The sequence below is a fragment of the Chlamydotis macqueenii genome, chromosome 2 (genome assembly GCF_036417535.1).
Source record: "Chlamydotis macqueenii isolate bChlMac1 chromosome 2, bChlMac1.mat, whole genome shotgun sequence".
Lineage (NCBI taxonomy): Eukaryota > Metazoa > Chordata > Aves > Otidiformes > Otididae > Chlamydotis > Chlamydotis macqueenii.
Window position 1 is genome coordinate 20,455,425 of NC_141557.1, and position 13,911 is coordinate 20,469,335.

The following is a 13,911-nucleotide window of genomic DNA, read 5'->3' on the forward strand; positions in this document are numbered from 1 at the left end:
TGTCCACAAGACCTCAGAAGTCTCTTCCAGGGACTGGGATTTTTTTTTTTGCAAGTTAGACACTATGAGGTAGTCCAGGAATGACTTTAAATGGGCATAAGAAGTTTCACTATTCAAAAGTGAAGATAACAAATAATGTATATCTATTGTCAATTGGGGATATCTACTATTTATGAATGTCAATCTATCCCCTTAGATCAGTATTCATATTCAACAATATGAACACAAATTACAAAGGAAACTGCTCTGGGATATTCTCAGTTACGTATAGGTAGGATGAAAGTGTGAAAGAGCTGCAGGAAAAATAATTTGCGCAGAATTTCTATTAAAAAATTACAGCATTTAAACACAGCTACATTTAAAGTCTTCAGCAATACTTTAGTAACAGTCAGATGTAGAAGAAATTTAAAAAGTCCAAAAATTATTAAATTTAATCTCATGACCCCTATGAATCCTTCACCTCTCATTGCTCAGAAGGAATGACATTACAAAACTTTCTATCTATATTGGACAGAATGCTACAGTGAGCTAAAGAGGACATGATAATTAAAAGATTTTATTGATGTTTTGAACAGCCTTCTACACACCTTTGATCCTCCATTGGAAATGTCAATAGGAAAATGAAAAATGTGTTATACTTGATGGAAGACGAAGATACCAACAAACTCTTTAACCACTCAATATCTCAAAGAAACTTAACTTCCCTTTCTTCTGTGTTACAGTTGTGTTTGTTCTCAAACAATGAAAGAAAACATTGAAAAAATTCACCTGTAAAGTCAGCATAAGTTGTTTGAGGTGAGATTCTGCAAGTAACAACAACTGCATTTGGAACCTGTACGCTCTAATGTCACTTATACTGTTAATGTCTCCTGATGTGATCAAGTAATTCTATTCCTTATTTTTTTTTCCAGTCAGTAGGAATGATTAAGAAAAAATTAATTTATTCTCTTCATTTAATGTTAGTCCAATCCAGCACAATCTTTTATTCCCCAAAGTAATAGTGGGCTCAGTACCTGTACCTCAATTCAGCATGTGTTCATGTCTAGCAGCACTCTTTGACGTAAGCAAATAGTAACACATAAGCTTAGCAGATGACTGAACAATGAAAGAGCAGAAAAAGTTTATGGCTGGAAAGAGAGCGCTGATGAAATTGTTTTATCCCACTTCATAGGAACCTAGGTTTTGAAAGAAATTGCTCAAATCACTAGGTCTAGTTCATTTTTATGAAAGTCAACAATCTCAAGCAATTCCTCTGCCTTCAATATAATCAGTAACTGTCTCCATTGCCCCTACCAGAAGGCTATTTTTCAGTTTTCAGATAAGGGACACTTTTAGCTTCTAGCCTAAATTTATTCATGACCAGTTCAGATACACCGATTTGTATGCAAGTTCTGCCATTCAGTTCTCCTCTGCTTGGAAAGGAAGGCAAGGGAAGCATAGAAGAAACTACAAACAGATCTGAAACTCAAAAACCAATGCTACTTAAAAATCTCATCTTTACCTGGCCCAAACTTTCATTTCAAAGTCCAAAAGAAGCTGAATATTTTCTTACACCAACCTTCTTTTGAAGTCTAGCCACACAATACCAGACAACTTCAAGATACAGAAGTATAATTTTATATATATGACTGTGACAAAATAATGAGAAAGACTTTTCCTGTGACATTTCTGTTTCTTGAGAAATTAAGTCTCACTAATTTGAAGTTGGACATCCAAATTAAAGATTTTTGTAAAATCTAAAACACCTCTCTGAATCTTTCCAAGTTCATAAATCAGTGGATCGTATTTTATATGCACTAGAATACTGAATACTGGCCTGGCTAACCAAGCTCTCTAATTAGCAATTTCGACTGTTAGAAATCTCTATCTCCACTTAGAGTCAAATGTTCTCTCAAAACTCAGAATCTCAATACTGGGTTATTCTTCAGGGATAGAAGGAAATAATTGTAGTAAGGGTAGATTATAGCAGCCTTACTACTTTAGCTTCATGACTGGAATAGTTTTTTGACCAATGTATCGCATCTGCTTGGAAATCATCCTCTTGGGCATTTATATTTGGATGCATCTGTACCTCTCCTAAAAGCCACTACACAGAATCACATAAGCATCTTTCACAGAAATGGATTCCAAAGGGAGTAAGTTGTAGGATGCTTATGAATCCATCTCTGTCTGTGCCAGCTAATAGCCTTTCTGCTATAGAAAGGATCTTTTCCTCCTTGTATTAAGAGATGGAGAAGATTTTTGCTTATGATAATATTTATTGAGGATTTGCTAACCTATTGCAAAAAGTTAAGAACAATTAAGTTTCTCTCTAGGATAGTGAATCTTTATTTGCTGTGTCAGCTAATGTTTATTCCTGATCACTAGACAAAGGAACTTGTTTCTATCATCCTAATTAAGTTTTATAAATCCCACTAAAACATCTGCGTTAAGAATTATGAATAAGAGAAGTAGGCTTAAAAGGCTATGATTAAAACAATGCCTGAGTTTATTATCATGGAATAATTTTAACTTGCTATTGATCTTGTCACTTGGAAGGGGTCCAGTGTACCTGTTACACATTTTCTCAGTAGGGAAATACCTTCTTTAGAACAGACATTCTGCTTGCACAGAGCCTTTAGGTGTGTGCTGGGTTTTTTTTTTTTTTGCAGAAGAACAAAAAAATGCCAAAATATTACAAGAAGAGACATTTCAGCTATGTTCCCCACGTTTACAGCCCCAAATACTTTGAGAATTAGAAGTCAGTATTTGCTCTGGGACTGTGCACATGGAGAACCAAATGTATGTACTCTGTTGGGAGTGACAGAGTAGATATAATTCTTGGTCTGGGGGATAGTGTGTTCCTTTTAACCTCAAGAAATAAAGAGTTAATTTTTATCCAATAATTGGCTGTTAAGTAACCACAGTTCATTTTCTGTTGATGAATGTCACATTTCTGTTTTTAAAAAATTAAAATAGAAATTTGCTAAATGAAAGATTATGCAGTAAAATTTAGACACAAAGTGTTGTTCTAGATAAACAAATGCTTTGCATTTGCATGGCCTTCTTTCATCTAAAATTGAAGAATACAACATTTTAAAGATTTTTTTTTCACCCTTTCTCTCCCCTGTCTTTCTCCCTAGGATTACATATCTCTTTATTTCCATTAAGATCTTCAGTACACACGAAATGAAAAACAACTAATGCTTACAATTAAACTGCTTTAATTACCTAGTTAATTACATTATGACTGTATAGAGTATGCACTGTTGCTGCTAAACAACCTGTATTAATTAATACTGAGATTCAGAAACTGATCTTTCAATTGTTTTTGTTGGTCCTTACTCTATGATCATTTATAGAATCATAGAATCATAGAACAATTTGGGTTGGAAGAGTCCTTTAAGGGTCATCTAGTCCAACCCCCCTGCGAGAAGAAGGGACATCTCCAACTAGATCAGGTTGCTCAGAGCCCTGTCCAACCTGGCCTTGAATGTTTCCAGGGATGGGGCATCTACCACCTTTCTGGGCAACATCTTTCAGTGCTTCACCACCCTCATTACAAAAAATTTTGTCCTTATATCTAGTCTGAATCTACCTCCTTCCATTTTAAAACCATTGTCCCTTGTCCTATTGCTACAAGCCTTGCTAAAAGGTTTCTCCCTATCTTTCTTATAAGTCCCCTTTAGGTACTGGAGGGCCGCAATAGGGTCTTCCCAGAGCCTTCTCCTCTTCAGGCTAAACAGCCTCCACTCTCTCAGCCTGTTTCCAGGGCTTCTTGTGCAGTGGACAGCCTTCCAGCGGACGTTAGCCACTGTTGTAGGACAGTGAACTTTCCTATAATCCCAGTAACATAGCTGCCAGCCCCAAGCAGGTGTGCCAGGTATCTTATACTACTACAATGGAACTAAACAGCCACAGTTAAGCAAATTAATTGCATCCTGAATGACTGGCAATGAAATGTAATGTTAATTGAGTTACACAGAATGCAACCCACCTTCACATATGGGTAATGAGCTCCAATCACTACCACTACTAAGGAGTGACAGAGTAAGTACTGCAAATAGCTCCAGGAACACATTAGCCCAATGCTCAAAAGGGGCAAAGCAAATAAAACTGTAGGAATTATCAGGAAAGGAAGCAAACAGAAAATAATCCTTTTGTTATGACATCGTTCCACTGGTCATTCATTTTCTAAATACTCTACACAGACCTGATCTTACATCTCAAAGATTATAGTAGATTTTTTTAAAAGTCAGAGAAAGGAAAATGTATGGAATAGTTTCCATGTAAGAAATAACTTGGAACTCCTCTAATGTATAATGCTGCTCAAGGGTGATTGCATAGAGGTCAATATGGAGTGGGCGGGTTTATCAAACAGGAGAGCAGGTGAAAACAGTCGCTTTCTCAACAAGTAGCAGACCTGTACAACTTGCTGCCAAAAAGGAGGAGGAGGCTGAAGTGGACCTCAATGTGATCTTCTGTGAATACTTCTATGTTATTAAAGGCATGTGCAACACTTCAGTCAATCTCTTTTAACTTTTTGGAAATAACAACTGTCTTATCTACAAAAGTGAAGTCAACAGCCACCAGTTTTCTTGTCTCTGGGAATAACTTTTCTCTGTTTTAGTCTGCTAATCTGATCAGGCAGCCCTTGGCAGCTCTAGTATTCCCAGATGAACGGTACAGAGACATGGGTAGATACTCTCATGGAGGGATCTGCCTCTTTATAGCCACTTCAGGAGGGAAGAGAGGGAACGGAGACAGAGGACAAGCAAATTCGGAGATCATGGAAGTTGTTGTCAAATCCATGATGCCTATTTTGTAAAAAAAAATCAGTATAAAATATAAGTTACGCCAATGGTCTCACATTTTGTGAGCATAGTCAGAGTATAGTCAGCATATCTTAATCTGTGAACATTGTTGAGGGGATCATAAAACTCCCCTTGAAATTATGGTTGCTGCATGAAGAAAAAGAGGATGTGAATGTCTCCTGGAAAGGCCGTGACTTTGAAAACTGTTAACTCCCTTCAACTGGGAAAAGAATATAGAAAATAACCACCATTGCATCTTTTAAATGTAATGGAGAGAAAGAGTGGTTAAATGTGGGGAAAATATACTACCTGACCTACACAATCCTGCCAGCTTGCCAAGCCCATAGGAAGGTCTAAGTTATTTCAGAGGAAACAAGACTGTAATAGCAACTTTTCAAGGCTCAGTGAGGCCAAGGGCAGTCCCTTGGGCTGATATGGATACAGGCAGCCCCTTAAGTAGAGCAGAGTCTAACTTGAGAATCTGGCCACACTGCAGAGACAAAGCAACAGGCATAAATTGTAGAATCGTAGAATCATAGAGTGGTTAGGGTTGGAAGGGACCTAGCACTGTAGTCTTTGTATCTTCCTACACATGGTACAGTTGTGGAACATGAGGAAAACCCAATATTCCCCCATACATCACTATTCATATAGTGAAGAGTTGAGAAATGCAGCATTTTAAGTGCCTCTCAGTGGCTTTCCACGGCAGCATCATGAGGACAGTCTACACGAAATGACAATTTATGTGCAGAAATAAGAAGCACAGATCACCTTAGTATACTTGTGTTACAGAGTGATATTGCTCATAAGATTCAGAAGAATCTCCCTTGATGTTTGCATTACGATGAATTCTGATATATTAAAAAAAATCAAACCAACATTAAAAGGAATTGTATCAGATTTTTAAAATGTGTTTTGTTCAGTTTACTGAATACCAGTTGTAGATTGGTATGTCATAAAAATTACAAAGTAAGCTCTTCCAATTGTGAAAAAAAAACATTGAGTAACCGAACTTCATTTGGGTGAAAAGAAGAGGAGGAAAACATTTTGACAGTTACTCTTCACTGTGCTATTTTGAATATCTAAAATGAAGGAAACATTCCTTGCAAATCCTGAGAAAAGGAAACACATGTCCAAATACAGTAGGGTAAGCATATTAACCTGCTAGAAATATATGCATCAATATAAATTCTGCACTGTCATGTTATGGGAATAAACCTCAAAAGCTACAAATCTCTCTCTTTGTGAGAAAATATTTCAACTTTATTCACAAATATTCTCTCTAGCTGGAGAAATGAAAGAGGCAGATCTCTCCTGCACGATGTTCTTCATCCTAAGAAACTTTAAAAAAATTAAGCAATGGATATAAGTGTTTCACTTTTAGTTAAACCCTCCTTTGTCTCTGCATATAAGTAGAGAAGTCTAGGAGTCCAGATTTTTGTAGCTGGTCATCATGGTCATTCCAGCTGGCTCTAGTTTATAAAGTTACATCACAGAGCACTTTTCACAGCCTCCAGCATGCATTTTGCCACTGTTCAGAACATTTCTGTAAGAAGGAGTAGATTTCCTACTTAGGTTTCTCAGCCTACATCTCAAGAAGTGATCTAAACAGTTACTACTACTAAATAGCAGCTGTAAGTTGGAACCCTCGGTGGCTAATGCAAACTCTTATCCAGAACAAGTTGAAATTGTTGATCTAGAAAAGATGGTTCACCATAAAGATGAATTTACATCATTATCTCAAAGTGTTGTGAATCTAGAAAGTTCAAAAAGTAAATCTTAGCTGAACTACACCAAGAAATCAGTCTCTGGTGGCTTTTTTTTTTCTGAGATTTTAGTAGCTTTTTTGTTATATACATCATGAAAATGTTTTGCAACATCCTTTACTATCAAAGCCAAAGCTTTTAAAGTTTCTAACATCACCATAGGGACTTCCATCTACCATTAAGAGGACAGAGTCTGAAAATACCAAAAATAAAGAATCAGAAATCTCAGCTAGTGTTCCTCTTGGGATAACATTCATATAAAGCTGAACTTTAAAATACCAGTCTCATTTGCAATAAATTTCCGTGACTGTTTTGACAGAAGTAGGAAGCCAATACTATGTGCTGCAACTGGCAACTTATCAGAGATATATCTGGAAAACATTGCCCATACCTTTCCTGCTTATCTTGTGCACAAAGTGCAGTGTAATTTCTTAGGTCTGATGTAGTCTCATCAGTGTTATTTCCCAGTGCTTGAGCAGTGCTTAATGATATCCTAAAGGGGAAGGCTACTCATTAGCAGCAGTAACAAAGCACAACAGCTCACATAAATTAATGACCCATTCTCCCAATAGTCCTTGACATTGGGAAATATTCACTTTGTTTTATTGATCAGAGAGATAGAGAAGTGAGATAAAATAACTTGCCGCAGCCACGCAGGAAATTTGCAGTAGGCCCAGGAACAATGTGCACCTTCTGGTGATAAATGTGGAGGGAGGAAAGAGATTTGTCCTGTTCAGTCAGAAAGAGTTTCTCCTCCATCATTTTTGTCCAAGCAAATATTAGTAATGAACAACACCAGTGCTTTCAGGAGCAGCTCTTAGCTTGGGGTTATTGGGATCCATCCCCATCAGAACATTATTATTTTTGGTAATTTTTTTCTGACTCTTATTTCCCTTGTGCAGTAAGTGAGGATGGTGTGAATAATTTCACCAATTCTAGCACCACACCACATGGGAGGAGGATGGATATAGTGCCTAAACAGTATCAGTAGGAATTCGCACTATCCAAAAAGCATTAAAGCCTGCTGGCCTTAATCTATCCATATTTGTTCTGTCTCACTCTTAGCTCTTTGTTTTACAACAGTAACTGTATTTTACAACTATTAATAAATAAGCCCCACTGAATTAAGCAGGATATTGTCTAGGTATACATATCTGGACAATAAGTCTTGCATATTCACAAGTATTGACTCCACCCAAATAATTACTTAATAAAATAATTTTATTAGAATTTCAAAGAACTACTTTAAAACATGTTACTTTCAACATATATTTAGCAAGCTATATATTCTATTTCTCTTTTGAAGGACAGACAAATAAATGAAAGCAATACTGCCATTGATTCTTTACAGACTTACATAGGGTGTCCATAGCAGGAACATACCTGTTGAAGGCAACGTTGTGGGTTCTGCTGGTAAAAACTCCTGGGATGTTAAGCATTCCCTGGAAAACGTGAGGTCATCAAGTGCTATGCCATCTTTGGGACCTTTTCCAGCTATCCCTTCAAAGACAACTTGGAAATCTTCATCTCCGTCTCCAGCCAGAATCAGTGCCTTGCGCTGCCAGAAATTTCCCTGGTTTCCAGTGAGATTAAGGAGAACTTTTTCATGTTTTGCCATAGTTCTCTGGTAGACAATCAGTGAGCCAATGTGAGCTCCATACATATGGTAATAGAATAGTATCTGTAAGCAAGAACAATGGCAAGTATACAATAGGTGACTTCAGACATATTCTGCTATTGTACTTAGCCTAATTATTAAATTAAGCATCATTAGTAGCATTCAGAATAGCCCTTAATTTTGCTAATTCAAAACCAATTTAATTACATGCACACAAAAAGACTTACTGGTGAAAAATTTTTAATTATTCCATAAGCCAAACTTTGAAGCCAGCATTACAATACCATGACAGCTTACCATGTATCCCTTTGAATAACTCTTGCATGTAAATGTAAAAGAACTAAAATAGAGAGAGAGAAAGAAATAGAGGAATGGAGTAGTGTTATTTACAATTTGGGAAGTAATTAGTTTACTGAACACTTTTCTGATAATAAATACATTTGTGCTAGATTATAGAGTGTGTAGTTAGAAAACAATCATCTTCTTTAATCTAATATAGGAGCAAAAATTCTACATGGACTGCCGAAACACAAAACAACAGCTAAACCAAAACATTAGAGTTCCTTGGATTACAAAACAGTGACTTTTTTTTTTTTAGTAAAAATGAAGAAAACAAAATATTAAGTACCAATGTAAGATCAAGTACACACAGAATATTAAAAAAAAATCACTGTGAGCAGTCATCACAATTAACTGCTCTCTCAGTTATTTTCAGTCCAAGAGCAACAAAGAAATACTTGTATTTGATCATATGAATACTTAATCTAGTTCAACATCTTGTTTCAGAATATTTCCAAGAATGATGTAGGATCCTGAAAGAAGGCAATTTATGCTATAATATGTGAGAACAGGTCTACAGCTCAAATTTCTTCCTATTCTAATGCACAGCACAAACTCTAAAGAATGAAAACTGTTTTATTTATTATAACTGTAAAAACATAATAGCGAATATTATTATACCCATGTAAATGTAAAATCATGTCCCTTTGTGTTACTTAGTGTTAAAGGATCTCATAGGTTCCTGTAGTTTATTGCATTGCATAAATATACTAGTTTTTTAAACCCTACATATTTCTATTTAATTGATTTTCTCTAATTATTCATTAGTAAAGCCCCCAAGTGCTTTATGTTATAATTCTTTTGAAAGTTTTATTGTGTTCACTTTCAGAATGTCTCCTGTGCAATGAAGTAGTCAAATATAATTTTTTAAAAGTCAGTTTTCTTGTGTGAAAATATTTCCATTCACCGTCCCACTTCCTGTCCTGCAACTACTCAGTTTCTCTTAAAATCTTTCTTTAATTGAGGTTCATCTATTCAGTATATGTGTATATATTTAAAGTATATAATGATTTTCACATTTTTAGGATTAATCTCTATTTCTTTTTACTACTGCTGAATTTTGTTTGATTTTCTAAATGTCATTAAATTCCGAGCAGATATTTTCATAGAGCTGCCCACCACACTGCTCCTGAGTGGCTACAGTTCTTTCCAAAACTACCAGACTCTATTTTGCATTTTTGCCTTCCTTTTATGATGATTGAATTGGCCCCTACTCTTGGTCTCCAACACTACTTTCTGGACTCCACATTTATTTGCAATACTCTTGTGTCAATTACACAGAATAATTTTTCATATTAGAGTCAACATACTGGTCTTCTGTTCTATCACATAATTTCTAGATATATCATATAGTAGTAACGTCATCTTGATAATAGTTATGGACAAATTTAATTTTAAACATGTATCCAAGTGGTTTCAGGGCTAGGACCCCACATTATTCAGGCTTGAATTATAACACATGTGAAATATTTCTTCCCATACTTAATTTGCTTTGCATCAGAATATAGGCTAGCTCTCTAGTCTTTGTCCTTCAAGGTTCTCTGACTGTCGTCATTCATCAGTTGGCTACTTAATATTTTCAGATCTATCCTGAATAATTTGTCACAGATTTTTGAAAACTAAAAGAATTACAGTAACTGGTTCTGTTTGCAACTAATTTTCTGATACTGAAATAAAATTGGTAAGGTTAGAATGCAAACATATACAGACAACACAATACTTGCAAGAACAAACAGCCCCCATCCCCTCATGAATACCATAAAGGAATTGCTGATACTAATGACATCTTGTATATTTTTTATTAAAATTCTTTGACTTCTTTCTTAAATTCCAACAGAATCACAATATATGCCATACGCTTTTGGTCACCTATTACAACTAAATTGAAGACTTTGTTCCAACACCATCTCTTTTGACACCACAGTCTGCAGCCTTGCTCCTTCAACATTGGTTCTAAGGAGCAGCTCTCAGGCTGGTATTTCTGCACAATATCCTGCAGTGAATACTATTCCAAAGAAGGTATTTAAGGTTTTTTAAAGTATTTTCAAAACAATTTCTTTATTATTCTAAAACAGTATATATAGATTTCCTGGATTTCTTGTGGGTTGGCATTTCCAGATTATTTATCACTGATACCTTGATGCAGAATTCTCTCTTTCCTTTCCCAGATTTTCATTTGGGCATAGTCTTACTTTCTTTCTACTTAGACTGTTTTCCTTGGATCTTTATTCTTTTTGAAGACACAGCATGCTTTGTGAAAGTCTTGTATACAAACAAATTATTTTCTTTTAGGCACTTGCCTAAATGGAAGTTTCAGAACTGGTCAGAACCTTCAAAAAGCACTAGAAAATGGTGAATAGACCTGCTGTTTTTTTTGTAAATAATTTTCAGTGTGGCAAAAGTAGTAGTTTCCAATAGTTATGTTTCAAGCATTTCATTGCATTTAATGTGTGATACATTACAAATATTTGGATATGAACCTGTCATTCTCAGTTATTCCGCATTTCTCTGCATATATGTTTTACTCTTCATAGACAGAAGTTGAAGAGCAGAAAAGTTATCTTTAAAGCATAAAAACAGGTAAGATTAAGAAAGAGATGTTTTCAAATATAATGCTGGAGAAAGAAGCAAACATCTCCAAGCCCATGTGAGTAGAATTTTTTAAAAATATATATATTGTAGGCAATATAGAAAAGTAACTTAGAAAACATGAGATTGTGGCTCAGATTTTGAAGGTATTTTAAGATTAAGTTTTGATACTGACATAATGAAATTAGTCAAGTTTCATGTGGATCATAAAATCAAGCTGTTTATGTTTAATACTTCCTGACTTTCTTATCTATAAAGAATTTTGGAAGTTTTCAAACAGCCAGACAAATTTCAATCAAATGCACTGCTTCAAAATGTCAAGCATAAACCGAACTCTTTCCAAGTTTCAGACAAACTATAGGTTTTGATTTTCCTCATGAGTAGTGAGTATGAGATAAATGGAACCAGAGGCAAGTGACTGGACTTTTTGAACAGAGATGTCAACCACATATACAGTAGAACTGTTTAGGACTATTTCAGTTTAAGAGAATTTTCATATGATGAGCATATCTGTGAGCAGTGATCACACAATCAGTTCAATTCAAAGGCTTTTTAAAAAACAACTCTTCACAGATATTATCCTCTTGAGAGAGCTAGTTATTAGATAGATGTATAAAGGTGAACTTGCAAAATGAGACCACTGAGAAAAAAATCTAGTGTAGAATGATTACATATCCTATTTCACACATAGAAACTCAATAAAATTTTACATCTTCCATAAAGACACCGATATCATCGCTCAGGCAAGTTGCTAGACCCGTATCTCCAACAAATGAACAGGGTAAGAATTCCAAGTGTGGCACCAGTAGTGTAGATGCTCCAAACGTTGGAGAGCAAAGTGGCTTTTTTATGGTCAGATCATTAGAGAGCTCTTGAGCTTATTTAACTGGATAAAGTTAGATAGCCAACAAAGATTCCTGTTGCGAAGTTAGACAGATCGTGTTAATAGCAAATTAATTAGCAAAATAATAGCTCAAATGTTGTTTTTAATCACAGTAGTTCCAAAATTCTTTACTCTAGATTCTAGGCTGTCATACGACTTAGACCACTCTACATTTCTGCACACTTCCTTTCAACTCTAATAACTCACAGAATGGAGTTAAATAGCTTTAGCGACTGTCTGATCTATTAGGATGAAGTTCTTTGTGTTAAATAAGTACTTGAGAGATTAATTCTTTCCTCTCAAATAAAATGTTAAAATAACTTTATATATTAATACCTCCTTTTTCTTGTGATTAGGTCTTTTTTTTCCTTCAGTCCTGGAAATCCATTCACAAATTTGCCCTCAAAACAGTAAGCCATCCCTACCTTGCTAATTTTCTAGTCTTTATAAATTTTCATTTGCTAATTTTCCAAGGCTAAAAGGACCACCTAGCCTCCCAAAGTGTCTCCATTTATGCACAATATTCCTCTCCATGTAAATTACGTATATAGATTTTTTTTAATCTCTATTTCTAATTATGGTTTTAAAACTATAACTGATTTTTTTTTTTGTAACTAGAATTATTGGCAACTGTTAATGTTTAAGCTTCCATTTTGTCTTTAACACTGGTGTTAGAAACTTAGATACCACTAATTTTTGCTTTGACACATAAAGACTGTCAAAATTTGGAAAAATACAATTTCAAATTAACACATTGTTCAACTTTCTGGAAAATTAACTTTTTCAATATGTCGTTTCTGTAGAAGATTCTGATAGGTGTGTTCTGAAAGATGTCTTATGAAACTAAAAGTTACTATTTTAGCAAAGACTATAAAAGATGTATCAAAATTATAAAACTTTTTAATCCAGGTTTGCAGAGAAATGATCAATCTAAAATCATTACAATATGCCAATATGCTGTAGTGTTTTTCAAAATAAAGGCTCACTTTCTCCATTCTCTAGAACAGAGTTGGTGACAAAGCCTTCTGTCACGTGTCCTTCCTTTTGCAGTTGTACTCTTTGAAAGCCAATTTTTACTGTATTTATACACTTTTTCTCCATAAAATCACAAACCATTACATAGTTGTACACTACTTAGGGTGAGTGTGACACAGGACATATTCTATATCAGACACTGCATTCACTGTCAAATTCATCTGAATCTCCTAGAGTCCTTATTTACTTACAGAAATCAGTCTTCTCCTGCAACAAGATACAGGTTTTCTTATAATTTCGAGGAAATAAGATCAGGCCCTGACTCTTCTATAACATGCTTGATCATCTTTATTCATTTTAGGAGTATTATCTTGGTGCAGTCTAGAAATAAAATTCTGCATTCCCGCTAGTATCACACCCCCACGTACCTTGCAGTTTTTATTCCTTCTGCTTAGGACAGGACTAGAAATCCTAGCTTTCTGTCCTGGCAGCTGAAGAAATGAACTCTTTATAAAAATATAATGACCAGATGGCTCTTGCAATGTATGATCAGTAGCTGGTCCAGTGCTCATTTTTGTAGTACCGCTAGTTCTGAGGTTCCAGTCAAAATCATCATTTTCATCTTGCTTCCATCCACAAAGATCAAACTCAAAATTGCAATGCCCAAAAGAGGTACCTGAAATACATTTGCACACACATGAAAAGAGATTCTTTTTTTCCAATAAGTTAATTAGGTACATATACTACAACCCAATAGTCAAAGCCATTAAAATAGTAATGTCTCATTATAAAAAATAATATCTATGTATCCTATTAAACAGAACATGTTTACTGTTCTAGGATATAATAATAGGATAGGATAAAACTGCATACATGTGAGGTAGGTCTTTGTGCTCTCCTTACTATAGTCAACAGAGTCCTTGATATAAAAGTAATTAATACAGCATA

General features: G+C 35.1%; 1 protein-coding gene across 1 annotated transcript in view; it reads right to left on the reverse strand.

Annotated features, from left to right (window-relative positions):
• Positions 1–13,911, reverse strand: part of MALRD1 (MAM and LDL receptor class A domain containing 1) — a 243,807-nt gene that overhangs the window by 133,861 nt on the left and 96,035 nt on the right. The window contains exons 22-23 of the mRNA XM_086740250.1: positions 13,392–13,639; positions 7,943–8,240 (exon numbers count right to left, since the gene is read on the reverse strand). Of these exons, the coding sequence (XP_086596376.1) occupies positions 7,943–8,240; positions 13,392–13,639 (546 nt within the window). The remainder of the gene's footprint in view (positions 1–7,942; positions 8,241–13,391; positions 13,640–13,911) is intronic.